The sequence below is a fragment of the Chiloscyllium plagiosum genome, unplaced genomic scaffold (assembly GCF_037043375.1).
Source record: "Chiloscyllium plagiosum isolate Xiang-an unplaced genomic scaffold, Cpla_swu_hap1 HiC_scaffold_20, whole genome shotgun sequence".
In the NCBI taxonomy this organism is placed as follows: Eukaryota; Metazoa; Chordata; class Chondrichthyes; order Orectolobiformes; family Hemiscylliidae; genus Chiloscyllium; species Chiloscyllium plagiosum.
Genome location: NW_028270158.1, coordinates 62,070,036 through 62,088,746, shown reverse-complemented (window position 1 = coordinate 62,088,746; position 18,711 = coordinate 62,070,036). Strand labels below are relative to the sequence as shown.

Here is an 18,711-nt window from a genome sequence, read left to right as displayed (position 1 = left end):
AGCCAGGGAACTATAAATCGGTGAGCCTGATTTCGGTGGTGGGCAAGTTGTTGGAGGGATTCCTGAGGGACAGGATGTACATAAATTTGGAAAGGCAAGGACTGATTAGGGATAGTCAACATGGCTTTGTGCGTGGGAAATCATATCTCACAAACTTGATTGAGTTTTTTGAAGTAACAAAGAGAATTGACGAGGGCAGAGCGGTAGATGTGATCTATGTGGACTTCAGTAAGGCATTCAACAAGGTTCCCCATGGTTAGCAAGGTTAGATCTCATGGAATACAGGGGAATGAACCATTTGGATACAGAATTAGCCCAAAGGTAGAAGGCAGAGGGTGGGTGGTGGAGGGTTGCTTTTCAGACTGGAGGCCTGTGACCAGTGGTGTGCCACAAGGATCGGTGCTGGGTCCACTGCTTTTCGTCATTTATATAAATGATTTGGATGTGAACATAGGTGGTATAGTTAGTAAGTTTGCAGATTACATCTAAATTGACAGTGTAGTGGACAGCAAAGAAGGTTACCTCAGATTACAATAGGATCTTGATCAGATAGGCCAATGGGCTGAGGAGTGGCAGATGCAATTTAACTTAGAATATTCCGAGGTACTGCATTTTGTAATAGCAAATCAGAGCAGGACTTATAGATTAAATTAGATTCCCTACTGTGTGGAAACAGGCCCTTCGGCCTAACAAGTCCACACCGACCCTCCGAAGTATAACCCAACCAGACCCATTTCCCGCTGACTAATGCACCTAACATTTAGCATGGCCAATTCACCCGCCCCGCACATCTTTGGATTGTGGGAGGAAACCGGAGCACCTGGAGGAAACCCACGCAGACATGAGGAGAATGTGCAAACTCCACACAGACAGTTGCCTGAGGTTGGAATTGAACCTGGGGAGTATTACTGAATAAAGAGACCTTGGAGTGCAAGTTCATTGTTCCTTGAAAATAGAATCACAGGGAGATAGGATAGTGAAGGCGGCATTTGGTATGCTTTCCTTTATTGGTCAGAGCATCGAGTACAGGAGTTGGGAGGTCATGTTGCAGCCACTTTTGGAATATTGCGTGCAATTTTGGTCTCCTTCCTAGCGGAATGCATGTTGCGAAACTTGAAAGGGTTCAGAAAAGATTTACAAGCATGTTGCCAGGGTTGGAGGATTTGAGCTGTAGGGAGAGGTTAAATAGGCTGGGGCTGGGAGGGGTGACATTATAGAGGTTTATAAAATCATAAGGGGTATGGATAGGATAAATAGATAAGGTCTTTTCCCTGGGGTGGGGAGTCCATAACTAAAGGGTACAGGTGTAGGGTGAGAGAGGAAAGATTTAAAAAGGACCTAAGGGGCAATTTTTTCCACACAGAGGGTGGTGTATGTATGGAATGAGCTGCCAGAGGAAGTGGTGGAGGCTGATACAATTACAACATTTAAAAGGCACCTGGATGAGTATATGAATAGGAAGGGTTTGGAGGGATATGGACCATATGCTAGCAAATGGGACTAAATTAGGTTAGGATATCTGGTTGGCATGGACGAATTGGACAGAAGGGTCTGTTTCTGTGCTGCACATCTCTCTGACTCTATGACTTGCCTGCCACTTCTATTTTCCTCTGAGAGACTATCCCACTCGACAGTATCCAAAGCAATATATATCTGTTTGAGAGGAAGAGCCATACTGCTGCATTACTTTCCTATCTTTCCTGATAGTCACCCATCCACCTGACTGAACCTGTGGTGTAGCCACCTCTCAATGCACTAACCATCACATTTCTGTGCCTCCTTTCTGCTTTTCAGTGACTCTAACTGCCTCCTCCAGCCAATCCAAATGGTCCAATGTGAGACAGATCCAAACACACCTCATGTTGACAATCTCCAGGGAAAGTCAACAGTTCCCTAATCTCCCACATCAGACAGATTAGATTAGATTAGATTACTTAGAGTGTGGAAACAGGCCCTTCGGCCCAACAAGTCCACACCGACCCGCCGAAGCGCAGCCCACCCAGACCCATTCCCCTACATTTACCCCTGCACCTAACGTTACGGGCAATTTAGCGTGGCCAATTCACCTGACCTGTACATTTTTGGACTGTGGGAGGAAACCGGAGCACCCGGAGGAAACCCACGCAGACACGGGGAGAATGTGCAAACTCCACACAGTCAGTCGCCCGAGGCAGGAATTGAACCCGGGTCTCTGGTGCTGTGAGGCAGCAGTGCTAACCACTGTGCCACCATGCCGCCCTTTTTTTATAGATTAGATTAGATTAGATTACTTAGAGTGTGGAAACAGGCCCTTCAGCCCAACAAGTCCACACCGACCCGCCGAAGCGCAACCCACCCATACCCATTCCCCTACATCTAACACTACGGGCAATTTAGCGTGGCCAATTCACCTAACCTGCACATCTTTGGACAGTGGGAGGAAACCAGAGCACCCAGAGGAAACCCACGCAGACACGGGGAGAATGTGCAAACCCCACACAGACGGTTGCCTGAGGCGGGAATTGAACCCGGGTCTCTGGCGCTGTGAGGCAGAAGTGCTACACTGACTGCCATGTTTGCCCCTTAAAATGTGCTCACTTAGATTTGCTTAAAAAAAATCCTCACTTTTCTCAAATCCAGTGTCGGTATACTGATTACTGCTGCCACACTATGCTGGGAGAAATTTTAAAAAACTGTATTCTACATTATGAAGCTTAAAAGGAAAAGCTCTAAAATGAACCATTTCCAAAAAAGTAAACCACCCTTCCCTTACCCACAGTTTTTAAGTTTAAGCATGCAAAAGAGGAAAAAAAATTAGATCTTAAAAATCCAGCACTTAGCTGAAACTCCCGAAGCAAATGAAAACAGCCTCCTCCTGAAATTGTCTGTTGGGCAGAACTTACACAGTCAATGGTAGGGCCCTGGGTAGTGTTGTAGAACAGAGAGACATAGAGGTTCAGGTACATAGTTCTTTGAAAGTTGCATCACAGGTAGACAGGGTGGTTAAGGATGCGTTTAGCGCACTTGCCTTCATTGCTCAGCCAACTGAGTATAGGAGTTGGGACGTCATGTCGAGGTTGTACAGCATGTTAGTGAGACCACCTCCAGAGTACGGTGTGCAGTTCTCGTCCCCCTGCTCTAGGAAGGATATTATTAAATTGGCGAGGGTTCAGATTTACAAAGGGTGTTGCCAGGACTGGAGGGTTTGAGTTTAAGGATAGGCAAGGACTTTTTTTCAGTGGAGCGTAGGAGGTTGAGAGGTGACCTCATAGAGGTTTATAAAATCATGAATAAGGTGAATAGCGAAGGTCTTTTCCCAAGGATAGGGGAGTTCAAAACTAGGGGGCATAATTTTAAGTTAAGGGAAGAAAGACATAAGAAGAATCTGAGGGGCAGCTTTATCACAGAGGGTGGTTTGCATGTGGAATGAGCTGTCAGAGCAAGTGGAAAATGCAGGTATAGTTACAACATTTGAAAGACATCTGGACAGGTATATGATTAAGAAAGGTTTAGAGGATTTTGGGCCAGATGGAGGCAAGTGGGACTAGGTTAGTTTGGGAATCTTGGTTGGACCAAAGGGTCTGTTTCTGTGATGTACGACTCTATGAAATGGCACTGGGGATGAGTGATTTCAGATATAAAGAGAGTTTGTAGAATCTGGAATTGTTCAACTTAGAGCAGATGAAGGCATTTGAAATCATGAAGGGTTTGCATAGCGTAAATATAGAGAAACTATTTCCAGAGAAGGTCAGAGAAAAAAGGTGCAAGGGTTAGTGACTTGAATGGAATCATAATTTTTGTTGTAAAGCTATATTCTCATCATAACTCTCCAACTGAAATCTTTTCTTAAAGTAAATGGTCAACAGTTACAGATAGTTTATGATAATTTGGAGATGCCGGTGTTGGACTGGGGTGTACAAAGTTAAAAATCACACAACACCAGGTTATAGTCAAACAAGTTTAATTAATCTGATGAAGGAGTGTCGCTCCGAAAGCTAGTGTGCTTCCAATTAAACCTGTTGGACTATAACCTAGTGTTGTGTGATTTTTAACAGTTTATAATGGCTGCTACACCCACATAGAATTTGTCGGAATCCTCCAAACTTTCCGCAAGTCAAAGCCAGCTAGGCCATTAGTATCTCATTTAATTGCTGGAGACTTGGCCAGTTGCCTATGGTGACCAGAAGCTGCGAAGAGATGTGCCTTCTTGCCTGAAGATCAAGGCACAAAGAAATAATAAATTACTACTGATCAATAGCAAGATTGTAACAGTGTTCCGATTAGCCACTGAGGTAGGCCATCGGCATCTCTTTACCTCTCAACACCATTATGATGAGGGTAATCAAAATATTTAATTTCTTTGAGCGTCTCAGCAGAAACCAGCACATCACATGACCGGAACCTGCACTTGTTGAATTGCTTCAGCATCCAAGATGGACTTTTGCTTTCAGTTGTGTTGACCTCGCAAGGAAAGCAGCATTAGCAGCTAAAAGGTCCACTGTCCACCTCTCTTTCTCTCAAAAGTCTCATCTCCAGAAAGAATTTCCAACTTCAGCGAAGCGTAGATAGAGTAAATAGCCAGAGACTTTTTTCCAGGGTGGAAATGGCTATCATGAGAGGACATAATATTAAGGTCTTCAGAAAAGAGTTTAGGGGAGATGTCAGAGGCAGGTTCTTTACACAGAGTGGTGGGTGTGTGGAATGCACTGCCAGCAGTGGTAATAGAGTCAGGTACATGAGGGACTCTTGGATCGACATATGGATAATAGTAAAATGAAGGGTATGTAGGTTAGTTTGATCTTGGAGTAGGATAAAAGATCGGCACAACATTGAGGGCTGAAGGGCCTGTACTGTGCTGTACAGTTTTACGTGCCAAATGGAGCTAATCGTCTGAGAATAAGAGGATTGTACTACGGTTATCCCCGCACCCAGGAAAGGAATTGATATAAGATCAGCTAACTTACAGATTCCAATTACATAGTGACTCACCAAACTCTCACATAGATACCAACATGTACATTTTTTGAAAATAATAATAATTTGTAATGTACTTCCTTCCCTCTCTCTTACTTTCTACCTTACATGCTTTTATGCTCAAATACAGTAATGAAGCAATTCCTCTACATCTTAAATAATGTTTTGATAAATCCTACCATTGATTTAATCTTGAAGGAGTTTGTTCTGAGTTTACTTCTAAGGTTGAAACTCAAAACAGCCAGGGCTCAGGAAACGTGCTTTGGCCTTTTTCATTAAGGGAAGGGATAAATATGAGACAACATATTAATGTCTCAGGTTTAAAAGGGGTAAGGAAAACATAATTTAATTCATTCTTGTCCTTGGTTCAAGGTAATTGGTAAATGAAACAGAGGTGACATATGGGGTAAGAAGAGTTGTTAACACAATCTTCAATAATTATCTGAAAGAGAAATAAAACAGATTCAATAATAATTTTCATAAGGGAGTTGGATAAATACCTGAACACTGTAAGGCTGGACTGGAAAATGTCTGACGTAAGATGCCTGTTTAAGAATGTAAGGAGGCAGAGACAGGAAACTATAGGCCGGTTAGCCTGACCTCAGTTGTTGGTCAGATTTTAGAATCCATTATTAAGGATAAGATTGCAGAGTACTCGGAGGTGAGTGGTGAAATAAGGCTGAGTCAGCCTGGCTTCCTCAAAGGGAAACTGTGACTCAGGCAGTAACCCAGAGACTAATACTGCACCTTTTTGGTTCTGCTCTGTAATTCAGCCTCTGGCTGCTCATATTCCCTCAGCAGAACGTCTTCCCTCTTCCTGGTTATATCACTGGTATCTACGTGGACCATGACAACTGGATCACTCCCACTCGAAGTTCCCAGGTTAGACATCAGGATTCTATACGGTTCTGTGAGAGTACCCCCTCATTCTTCTAAATCCCAGAGATTACAAGCCCAGACGATCCAGTCTTTCTTCATTTGTCAGCCCTGCCATCCCCCGGGAATCAGTCTGGTGAACCTTTGTTGGACTCCCTCAATAGTAAGAATGCCCCTGCTCAGATTAGGAGACCAAAACTGCACACAATACTCAGGGTTTGGCCTCACCAAGGCCCTGTATAACTGCAGCAAGTCATCCTTAATCGTATACTCAAATCCTCTCGCTATGAAGGCCAGCATGCCATTAGCTCATCCTCCCTACAGCCCCCATTCTCATCCACGGATGGAGCAAGTTAAAATTCACACACAACACCAGGTTATAGTCCAATAGGTTTATTTGGAAGCACTAGATAATGCTACCAAATAAACCTGTTGGACCATAACCTGGTGTTGTGTGATTTTTAACTTTGTCCACCCCAGTCCAACACTGGCTCCTCCACATCACAGATGGAGCAAGATTCCCAAACCTGTTAAACAAGCTCAAGGGCTGAGGCTCCTCCAGCATCATCCATCTACCTGCTTCACTCATCGTCCCACACTCTCCTATCCCTGGCCACTGACTGAATTCAAGGTGGTTAATCTAATGACTACCTCCTGAAACACAGGGTCCAGCTAATTCTCCCACCTTTCTGAAATGTCACAGTGTTCAAAGCTCAGACTCCAGCTCATCAACTCTGAGTCAGAGTTTCTTGAGCAACAAACACTTCAAAGTTTGTGAGAAGATATGTAGCTCGGGTGCTCGTTGTTGTGGTTCTGTTCGCTGAGCTGGGAATTTGTGTTGCAGACGTTTCGTCCCCTGTCTACGTGACATCCTCAGTGCTTGGGAGCCTCCTGTGCTTCACAGGAGGCTCCCAAGCACTGAGGATGTCACATGGACAGGGGGCGAAACGTCTGCAACACAAATTCCCAGCTCGGCGAACAGAACCACAGCAACAAACACTTGCTACAGATGTGGTCATTATGAACCACAAAGGGGTCCAGCAGCTCCGACATCCCGCAAGTACAACACATTGCCCAGCCTCACATCTCTCTTTTACTTGCTTTGTTCTTAATTCGATTTTTAAAAATCTCATACTGGTCCTTTAGTTAGTAGCCTGTAACTATTTCCCTCTTTACCTTCAGTCCAAAAGTTTCCTATAATAGATGGTCAAGTTAATAGCTACCACCAACCAATGAACATAGGGTTTACCTGCGATGTCACTCTTTTGTGCTGGGCCCTTCATCCTGGGCTTCAATTTATCTTGTTTAAAAATCTCAAACTATGAGCCAAAAGCAAAAACAAGCAAAATGCGCCTCCTCTCTTCCGCACCAAATTCCCATGTTGCCTCCAAATTCCCCAAACTAATAGTCATGTGGTCTGTATTTTACTCTGGATGTGATCGCTTCTTCCTGACCATGCCCAGTGAACGGAGAAAACTGCCAGGATTACAGGGAAAGAGCAGTGGAGTGGAGTGGAACTCAATTGTGGTTCTTTCAAAGCTATAGTTCAGGCAGGATGGGCTGAATGATCTCCTGCTATGCTGTATCAAGCTCTGATTCTATAAACCAACTTTCAAACGTCTCAGTTCAAAGTATTTCCATCCTTTAAAAATTTAAAGAGTCACCAATCCATCTATCACCAGCAGAATCAGATGTTTCTGGCCTTTGCACATTTGCTAGCAGAGTTCAATTTAAACAGATTTATAGGCCTCAGTTTGTTAATCAGATGGAGGTTTCTGGCAGTCTAGACAGAGTTACTGTAAAATGGTGGCAGTGATCCCACCTCTTGGACAGAAGCTCCAGGTTCAAGTTCCAGTCTAGGACTTGGGTGTTTTTTGAATGCATGTTGGTGATCTAGCCAAACAGCTTGATTGTCAGTCTGCAGATCCTTCCAATATGCCCGATGCCATGGGTTATGAGCAGGAGAGTTTCCTGGTCAGCCACCTTGCAATGCAATGGAAACCCGATGCACTACTCTGCCCATAGGTGTGAACGAATCCAGTGGAAATCTATGACCCAACCCTTGGAATCAAGGACAGGGGAGAAGACAGACACCCTGGACCTGCAGATTTTGATGGGTTGAGATGGGTTTATAAAATCTGCAGTGAATGAGGAGCTAACCCAGGTATCAAGCACAATGACAAGTAAAGTAACTCCCTGTGTACTTGTTCAATTTCTGTCACTTGACTTGCCAAACATTACCGTTTGCTACTTACCAAAGAGCCCATATTTTCCTCGCAGTGTGGAGGACCAAGTAGATCCTCTTTGCTGTACAAAGCCAATGATCTGACATCCCAGAATGCGTGGAAGGTAGGTGTCAGCTTCTATTGTATACTGCCTCTGTTTCTCGTCAACCTTTTGCTCCAAACGAACTGTAGGAGGAGAAGAGAAGGACGGATAAAACATGATTTTCTTTCCCATGGTTGGAATAAAAGTCAGAAGGACTGGGAGAGCCAAGATATGTCAGATTGTAACCTTACACAGTGTGGTGGGGCAAGGATGAATGCCTGCTCTATATCATATACTCAGAACTGATGCAGAACCAGGTTGTCTTGTGAGACAAGATGCACTGAGTCACCAAATACTTGGCTACCTGCCTTGTGTTCAGGCTGGACCGCTTTCTTTTGTTGAAATTGCCCTGTCCTTCATTATTATTTTTGGCCTTCATCCTGCCCCCCTTATAGCCCACCCAATGCTCATACCCATCCACCACTCTAACCTGTCCTCAACCTATCCCATTTCTATTGTCATGACGTGGAGGTGCCCGTGTTGGACTGGAGTGGACAAAGTTAAAAATCACACAACACCAGGTTATAGTTTCCAGCTTTTGAACCACATGATGAAGGAACAGCGCTTCAAAAGCTAGTGCCTCCAAACAAACCTGTTGGACTATAACCTGGTGTTGTGTGAATTTTAGCGTTGTCCATTTTTATTGTAGGATCTCTTCCTGCTACGCCATGTAGTTGGGTCAGTCACAAACATTCTGGGCTAGTACATCCCCATTCTTCATGCTGGGTGTGAAATTCTTGGACCATAAATACTTGACAATGCTAGTTAGGATTGGAACTGCATGAGTTGCCAACCTTGAACCTTTATGATCTCTTTCTAGCAGACTCCCTCTGCTGGTACATGTGTGTATGCTAGCGACAAGTGGATAAAATGCACAATGCAATTTTTAATTCACTACACTGTGATGCATTATTCCCCAACTTCATCCATTTTAACCCCCGTGTTCAATTCTATTCAGCACATTTGACCTGATTTATTATTGCCACATGCACTGAGATACAATGAAGTGTATTGTTTTTCGTGCTACCCAGACAAATCATACCTTAGGGTAATAGAATGGAATACAGAATATAGTGTTACAGCTACAAAGAAGGTGCAGAGAAAGACGAACTCTAATTTATGAGAGATCCGTTCGTAAGTAACAGTGGAGAAGAACTGTCCTTGATTCTGTTGGTCGGTGTTTTCAAACTATTGTATCCTCGGTCCAATGGAGGAGGGTGGAAGGGAGTATAACTGGGATGGGAGGGGTCTTTGATTATGTTGGCTGCTTTCCCGAGACAGCGGCAAGTGTGGACAGAGTCAATGGAAGGAAGGCTGGTTTTCGTGAAGGACTGGGCTGTGTTCACAACTCTCTAAAGAATGAAGAGATTTCTGCATTAACGAAGGACTTGTATCAAAATGATAGGCTTTACATGAAGTAGCATTCGGACCTCTGCATACGTACTGAAATGAAACAACAAGAGGAATGGCCACACGCCATTGTGTACTAAACATTGGCTGCAAGGATTAGCGAAGTTGCAATCCTGGGAAAGCTCTGCTCCCATATTCTCTTCTGAGCTCCACAGCAATGAAGTTTGAAATGAAGGACTTGGCAGTCAAATGGATCAAATAAACAGCACCACCTCAGCACCTTTAGTAACCCTCTAATTGTGCATGGCAGCCCTCCCTCAAATGCTCTTTGATACCTGAAGAGAAACATTTTAATATGAACCAAAATAAACAAAGTTAAAGGACCGCAGAGGAGGAATAAAAGGGAAATGTCTTTGAGACAATGTTTAAACACTCAGAGGGTCATATTGCACCAGCATTAGCCAACTGATTCATGAAGGTTTTAACTCAGCTATCTTCGACATGCTGTCAGCGTGTCAGAAAGGGGACAGAAGGGTAGAAACTTGGAAACTAACTAAAAACGTAAAGTTCTGCAAATACCAGCACAATACTGGAAATAAAACCAAAACACTCTGGGTGGTAGCAAGTTGAAATAAAAGCAGCAATATGGAGAGAGAAACAGACTGAATGACTTGTGTTCTGAGCAGGAGTCATACTCGGCTTGAAGCATTAACTCAGCGGTTCTCTCCGCTGATGCAGCCAGATCAGCTGAGTATTTCCAACATTCATGTTTTTATTTATATTTTCAATATCTACAATTTATTATGGGATGGAAATTAGATCGGCACTTGGAATTATAATGATTGCCAATGTGAAGGATGAATACTAGCATGCTCTGAATGGGCTGAAGGGCCTGCCGTTTCCACATTGGAATTCACTCTCTTCATAAGCATGAAGATGTATGCTTCATCAAAAGTTGAGATCAGACATCTACTGATAACCAGCCAGACATAATTGCGCTGGTGGAATTTTACAAAGCTCTGTTTTCTTGACTCGACAGAAATACATTGTTTTGCTTTGCATGTATAAAAGATGACAAGACCCTAATGGAGTGAGCAGACAGTCAAAGGATGTGGTCGAAACCCTACAGTCAGCACAAGGGCTTAATAAATGCTTCCAGTCTGGTGATAAAAGTCAGAAATAAGCAGCTCACGGGAAAAATAGTCAATTAATCATAACTCTATTTATGTCACAGGCTTGTATTTCTTTTTAAGTAGACAGTTCTGAAACATTTTAATATGAACCAAAACAAACAAAGTTAAAGGACGCAGAGGCGGAATAAAAGGGAAATGTCTTTGAGACAATGTTTAAACACTCAGAGGGTCATATTGCACCAGCATTAGCCAACTGATTCATGAAGGTTTTAACTCAGCTATCTTCGACACACTGTCAGCGTGTCAGAAAGGGGACAGAAAGGTAGAAACTAACTAAAAACGTAAAGTTCTGCTTTAACCCTCTTCAGTATACTGTGTAGAAGAATGATCTGGTTGCCTGCTAACTTAAATGAAAAAAATTTTTTAAAGGAGCCCACTTTGGACTCAATGCCAGTCTAGTCTCCAAACTAAAACTCACAGCGGAGGTTACACGTGGTTAATGCTTCAAGAGGAACTCCTCACAGTTACATGCCTGGCATCAGCTACATGGTGAGACAGGCAGATTTCTCAGAAGGAGCACAATTATGGCTGAAAACCATGCCCTTAGAGGTAGAAGGGTCAGCAACATTTTTCAAGGGTTGGTATGCTGTGGTTCAAGTTGGGCAGCACAATGGCTCAGTGGTTGGTACTGCTGCCGCATAGCGCCAGGGACCCAGGGTCGATTCTCTCCTCGGGAGACTGTGTGGAGTTTGCACATTCTCCCTGTGTCTGCTCGGGTTTCCTCTGGGTGCTCCGGTTTCCTCCCTCAGTCCAAAGAAGTGCAGGTTGGGTGGATTTGTCATGCTAAATTACCTATAATATCCAGGGATGTGTAGGTTAGGTGGATTAGCCACAGGGTCACAGGGATGGGGATAGGGGGTGTCGGTCTGGGTGGGATGCTCTTCGGAGGGTATGTGTAGACTCGATAGGCCGAATGGCCTGCTTCCACACTATAGGGATTCATGATACCTACATGTTAGCTCAATGGACATCTCAAGTTTCAAATCTAATATTGATCTTGCTTTTCTTTCCTGCCTTAACTTTGTATTCCTCACACTGTTCTATAACCCTATGATTTTTGTCTCTTCCTATGTTATGACCTGCTGTACTGCATGCAAAACAAATCTTTTCACTATACTTAGGTACATATGATAATAATAAATCAAATCAAATCAAAATGAGTCATACACCACAAAGGATTCCTGATGAAGGGCTTTTGCCCAAAACGTCGACTCTCCTGCTCCTCAGATGCTGTTTGAACTGCTGTGCTTTTCCAGCACCACACTCTCGACTCTAATCTCCAGCGTCTGTCGTCCTCAGTGTCGCCATACACCACATAGATCAGGCTCGCCTTGCAGCAGATGTGTTGAAGTTTATTTACAAGCTCAGTTGCAGCAGCAGCAGGAGAGGAGCAGAGCGGGTGAATCCGGAGCCAGAGCTCCTGAGGTGATGTCACACTCCAAAAGGTGAGCCGGGACAAGAGGATTGGCTGCTTAGGAACCAGCTTTGCAGACTCAGAGTGCAATACCAAGAGGGAGACAGAGTGTACTTTTTGTCGTTTGTAGGTTGTTAGGGACAGAGAGTCACAGAAAAATCTGATTTGGTGAGTAGTGGGTAAGTTTGAATAATCGTTTCCTTGTTTATTTCTTTATCCTTGAAATGGCAGGAGAACTCAGCCCTGTGGAATGCTCCTCCAGGAAAATGTGGGGAATCTGGGACATTTTCAGTCTCCATGGTGATGACCACATAAGCAGGAAGTGTTTATGCACTGCAGCTCCATTGCATGGAGTGGCTGGAGCTGTGGACGGACTCTCGATGGAGCATCCATGCTTGATATGGAACGAGCAGGAAGCATGCGTCAGGTATAGCACATTTAAAACAGCAAAGGCCCTTCAAATGTGTAGTGTGTGTAGGGGGTTGCTGAAAAAAAAAATTAGGAGGGACCACAAAATGCATTTGGCAAATAGGATCAATGAAAGCCCCAAGGCTTTTTATAACTACATTAAGAGCAAGAGGATTACCATGAAGAGAGTGGACCAAAGGGGACAAACTATGTATGGAGGCAATGGACATGGGTGACGGCATAAATGAATATTTCTCATCTGTATGCACAGAGGAGAAAGACACTGTAGCTGGGGATTTCAGTCAGGATGGTGAGGTTCTACAGCATTAATAAGGAGGTGGTATTGGATGTTTTAGCAGGGTTAAAGGTGTATAGATTAGATTAGATTAAATTACATTACATTACAGTGTGGAAACAGGCCCTTCGGCCCAACAAGTCCACACCGACCCGCCGAAGCGCAACCCACCCATACCCCTACATTTACCCCTTACTAAACACTAATTTAGCATGGCCAATTCACCTGACCTGCACATCTTTGGACTGTGGGAGGACACGCAGACACGGGGAGAACGTGCAAACTCCACACAGTCAGTCGCCTGAGGCGGGAATTGAACCCGGGTCTCCGGCGCTGTGAGGCAGCAGTGCTAACCATTGTGCCACCGTGCCGCCCACGAGAATATTACACTGTGGAAGCAAGCCATTCGGCCCATCGAGTCCATACCGAGCATCCCAACCAAATTCACCCTCCCTAACCTATCCCTGTAACCCTGCTTTTCCCCTGGCTAACACATCCCTGGACACTGTGGAACAATTTAACATCTAACTGGAACATCTTTGGACTGTGGGAGAAAACCAGGACACCTGGAGGAAATATGAACAGTAACTCTTGATCGCTGTAGGATTACATTAGATTACATTACATTACAGTGTGGAAACAAGTCCACACCGACCCGCCGAAGCGCAACCCACCCATACCTCTACATTTACCCCTTACCGAACACTACGGGCAATTTAGCATGGCCAATTCACCTGACCTGCACATCTTTGGATTTGGACTGTGGGAGGAAACCCACGCAGACATGGGGAGAATGTGCAAACTCTACACAGTCAGTCGCCTAAGGCGGGAATTGAACCCGGGTGTCTGGTGCTGTGAGGCAGCAGTGCTAACCACTGTGCCACCGTGCCGTATAATTCCCCAGGGCCTGATGAGATGTACCCAGACTGCTGTGGGAGGCAAGGGATGAGGTTGCTGGGGCCCTGGCTAAGAAATTTAATACTGTGCTGGCCACAGACTGGAGGATGACTAATGTGCGCCCTTGATTCAATGAGGGCAACAGGGATAGGCCAGGTTAGTCTAATGCCGGCAGTTGGAAAAATATTGAGAAAAGTTTTGAAGGACAGAATTAATCAATGCTTGCAAAGACAAGAATTGATCAGGGATAGTCAGCACAAATTTGTTCAAAGGTGATCAAAAATTGGCTTGCAAGCAGGAGGCAAAGGGTGATAGTAGAGGGATATTTGTGTGATTAGAAGCCTATGACTAGCAGTGTGCCACAGGGATAAGTGCTGGGACCATTGTTGCTTGTTGTGTAAATTAATGATTTGGATGTAGAAGTTACAATTAGTAAGTTTGCAGATGACACAAAAGTTGATGGTGCTGTTGATAGTGAGGAGGATGGTCTCAGGCTCGAGTCTGATATTGATCAACTGGCAAATTGGTCAGAGCAATAGCAGATGGAATTGAATCCCATTAAATGTCAGGTGATGCATGCTGGAGATCCAATAAGAGAAGGATCAACACAACGAATAGTCGATCCTTAGGGAACACTGAAGAACAAAAGGACAAGACCACAGATCCCTGAAGGTGTCAGCCAAGGGAGACCTGGTGGTGAAGAAGGCATACAGGATGTTTGCCTTCATTAGTCAGGGAAAAAAATATAGGAGCACAGAAATCCTGTTACAATGTTATAAAACACTGGTGAGGCCACATCAAATTTGATATGATTTGATTTATTATTGCCATTATGTATAGAGAAACAGTGAAATGTATTGTATTGCATGCTAACTAGACAAATCTTATCTTATACAAGCACATCAGGGTAATAGAACAGAATGCAGAATAGATTGTTTCAGCTCCATTTTTGCTGCAGCAGCGGGAGTAGAGAGTGCGAGGACCAGGGGGCTGCCGGAAAGGCAAATTAATCCTTTAATAACTTATCTCGTGAACAGACGGAATGGATGCAGGGCTGCTGAGTAAGCAAGGTAATATATTTGGGCAGTTGCTGAACCTGAAACACTACTTAGCCAGTGTCTCCCAGCCATCCTCCTCCTCCTCTAACCAAAGAAAATGCTCTGTGCGCCGATTCGGTAAGGTTACCAGTAGTTTCAATGGTCTCTTTGGGAATTCAGAACAGTGGGAATGGATGTTAGGGCAGTTGTATGCTCCTCCTGTAGGGTGTGGGAGGTAAGGGTCACCACTAATGCCCCCACTGACTTCATGGGCAGGAAGTGCACCCAACTCCAGCTCCTCGGACAGCGTATTAGGAAACTGGATGAACTTGGGATCAAATGGGGAGACGGGGGGTATTAGAGAGGAGCTACAGGGAGGTAGTCTCTCCTCAGGTGCAGGAAAAAGGTAGATGGATTATAGTCAGGAAATGAAAAGGGAAAAGGCAGACAGTGCAGGGATCCCCTGTGGCCGTTCTCCTCAATAATAAGTATACCGTTTTGGATATACCCTACCAAGGGAAAGCCATAGTGGCCAAGTTTCTGGTACTGAGCCTGGCTCTGTGGCTTAGAAGGGAAGGGGGGAGAATAGAACAGTGCTAGCAGTAGGAGACTCAATAGTTAGGGGAACGGACAGGAGATTCTGTGGTCATGAATGGGACTCCCGGAGGGTATGTTGCCTCCCAAGTACCAAGATGTCTCTGATCGCGTCTACAAAGCTCTGAAGGTGGAAGGTGAGCAGCAAGACATCATGGTACACATTGGCACCAATGACAGCCAGGAAAAGGGATGAGAATCTAAAACGTGATTTCAGGCTGGAAGCCAAAAAGCAGGACAGGCAGAGTAGCAATCTCAGGATTACTACTGGTGCCACGTGCTAGTGAGGCGCAGAACAGGGAGTGAGTGCAGCTAAACACATGGCTATAGGGCTGGTGCAGGAGGGAGGGCTTCAGACACATAGATCATTGAGGCACCTTCTGGGGAGGGTGGGACCTGTACATGAAGGATGGGTTGCACTTAAACTGGAGGGGCACCAATGTCCTGGCGGGAGATTTGCAAGAGCACTTTGGGAGGGTTTAAACTCGTCTGGCGGAGGATAGGAAACAGAGCTCCAGATCAGAGGACAGGGTAGTTGTTGAATGGGCAGAAATACAATGCAGAGAGTATGTTAGGAAGGATACACAGTTGAACACAGTTGATAGGGTAAGGGGATGGACTAAAGTGTGTCCGTTTCAATGCAAGGAGTGTCAGGAATAAGGGTGATGAACTTAGAGCATGGATCAGTACTTGGAACTACGACGTTGTGGCCATAACAGAGATATGGATTTCACAGAGACGGGAATAGTTGCTGAATATTCCAGAGTTTAGATCTTTTAAAAAGAACAGGAAGGGGGTCAAAAGTGGAGGGGGCGTAGCAATGTTAATGAGAGAGTGCATCACAGCTGCAGGAAAGGAGGTTGTGAAGGAGGGTTTGTCTACTGAGTCAGTGAGGGTGGAAGTCAGTAACAGGAAAGGAGCAGTCACTTTATTGGGTGGTTTCTATAGAAGCAAGGATCTGGCACAGCTTTCTAGGATTACAGGGTAGCTAGGAAAGAATTACTCCCAGTGGTACAAGCTAGTGAAGGTAGGAATAGGCAGATAGAGCAGATGAATGCATGGCTGAGGAGCTGGTGTTTGGGAGAAGGATTCACATTTTTGGATCATTGGAATCTCTTCTGGGGTAGAAGTGACCTGTACAAGAAGGACGGATTGCACCTAATTTGGAAGGGGACTAATATACTGGCAGGGAAATTTGCTCGAGCTGCTCGGGAGGATTTAAACTAGTAAGGTGGGGGGGGGGGGGGGGGGGGTGTGGAGGGACATAGGGAGATAGTGAGGAAAGAGATCAATCTGAGACTGGTACAGTTGCGAAAAGAAGCGAGTCAAACAGTCAGGGCAGGCAGGGGCAAAACAGAGAACAAGGTAGGACTGATAATTAAACTGCATTTATTTCAATGCAAAAGGCCAAAGAGGGAAGGCAGATGAACTCAGGGCATGGTTAGGAACATGGGACTGGGATATCATAGCAATTACAGAAATGTGGCTCAGGACAAAATTAATTATCCAGGCAGCTTAATTATCCAGGATACAAATGCTACGGGTAGGATAGAAAGGGAGGCAAGAGAGGAGGGGGATTGGCGTTTTTGCAGCTGAGGGAGGATATTCCCAGAAATACATCTAGGGAAATTATTTGGGTTGAACTAAGATATAAGAAAGGGATGGTCACCTTATTGGGATTGTATTATAGACCACTAATAGTCAGCTGGAAATTGAGAAATAAACTTGTAAGGAGATCTCAGCTATCTGTAAAAATAATAGGGTCGTTATGGTCGGGGATTTTAACTTTCCAAACATCGACTGGGACTGCCATAGTGTTAAAGCAGATGGAGAGGAACTTGTTAAGTGTGTACAAGAAAATTTTCTGATTCAGTATGTGGATGTACCTACTAGAGAAGGGGCAAAACTTGACCTACTCTTGGGAAATAAGGCAGGGCAGGTGACTGAGGTGTCAGTGGGGGAGCACTTTGGGGCCAGCGACCATAATTCTATTCGTTTTAAAATAGTGATAGAAAAGGATAGACCAGATCTAAAAGTTGAAGTTCTAAATTGGAGGAAGGCTAATTTTGACGGTATCAGGCAAGAACTTTCAAAAGCTGATTGGGGGCAGATGTTCACAGGTAAAGGGACGGCTGGAAAATGGGAAGCCTTCAGAAATGAGATAACGAGAGTCCAGAGACAGTATATTCCTGTTAGGGTGAAAGGGAAGGCTGGTAGATATAGGGAATGCTGGATGACTAAAGAAATTGAGGGTTTGGTTAAGAAAAAGAAGGAAGCATATGTAAGGTACAGACAGGATAGATCGAGTGAATCCTTAGAACAGTATAAAAGAAGTAGGAGTATACTTAAGAGAGAAATCAGGAGAGCAAAACGGGGACCTGAGATAGTTTTGGCACAGAGTTCAGGAGAATCCAAAGGGTTTTTACAAATATATTAAGAACAAAAGGGTAACTAGGGAGAGAATAGGGCCCCTCAAACTGTACTGTGCTGTACATTTCTATGACTATAACTCAAAAATGGACTGAGGAGAGCTAGGAGGGAGCACGAAAAAGCATTGCTGGGAAGGATTAGGGAAAACCCAAAGGCGTTCTACATGTACGTGAGGAATAAGAGAATGATCAGAGAGAGGGTAGCGTCGATCAGGGATAGCGAAGTAAACTTAGGCCTGGAGTCTGACGAGGTAGGGGGAGGCACTAAATGAGTTTTTTCCTTCAGTATTCACTGGAGAGAGGGACCTAGTTGATAATGAGAACACCATGGACCAGGTTAATAGGCTTGAACAGATTGACATTAAGAAAGTGGATGAGCTGGAAATTCTGGGAAGTATCAAGGTAGGTAAGTCCCCAGGGCCAGGCCCGATGTATCCAAGGTTACTACAGGAAGTGAGGAAGGAGATTGCTGCACCTCTGGAGATGATCTTTGCATCCTCATCTCCACGGGGGTAGAACCAGCTGATTGGAAGGAGGCAAATGTTCTGTTCAAGAAAGGGATTGAGAAATCCCAGGGAATTACAGACCAGTCTTACATCTGTGGTAAGCAAGGTACTGGGAAAGGTTCTGAGAGATAGGATTTATGACTATTTGGAACAACATAGTTTGATTAAAGATAGTCAGCATGGCTTTGTGAGGAGCAGGTCATGCCTCACAAGCCTTATTCAGTTCTTTGAGGATGTGATGAGACAGGTTGACAAAAGTTGGGCAGTAGATGTGGTGTATATGGATTTCAGGAAGGCATTTGATAAGGTTCCTCACAGTCGGCTCATTTAGAAAGTTAGGAAGTGTGGGATACAGGGAAATTTGGCTGTCTGAATACAAAATTGGCCAAAAGACGACAGCCAGCGTTAGTAGACGAAAAGTATTCTTCCTG

General features: G+C 44.5%; 1 protein-coding gene across 2 annotated transcripts in view; it reads right to left on the bottom strand.

The window, feature by feature from the left end:
• Positions 1–18,711, bottom strand: part of apoltp (apolipoprotein lipid transfer particle homolog) — a 394,813-nt gene that overhangs the window by 223,457 nt on the left and 152,645 nt on the right. For both annotated transcript variants that reach the window (XM_043711128.2, XM_087998023.1), the window contains exon 25: positions 8,085–8,240. In XM_043711128.2, coding sequence (XP_043567063.2) covers positions 8,085–8,240 — 156 coding nt within the window. The remainder of the gene's footprint in view (positions 1–8,084; positions 8,241–18,711) is intronic.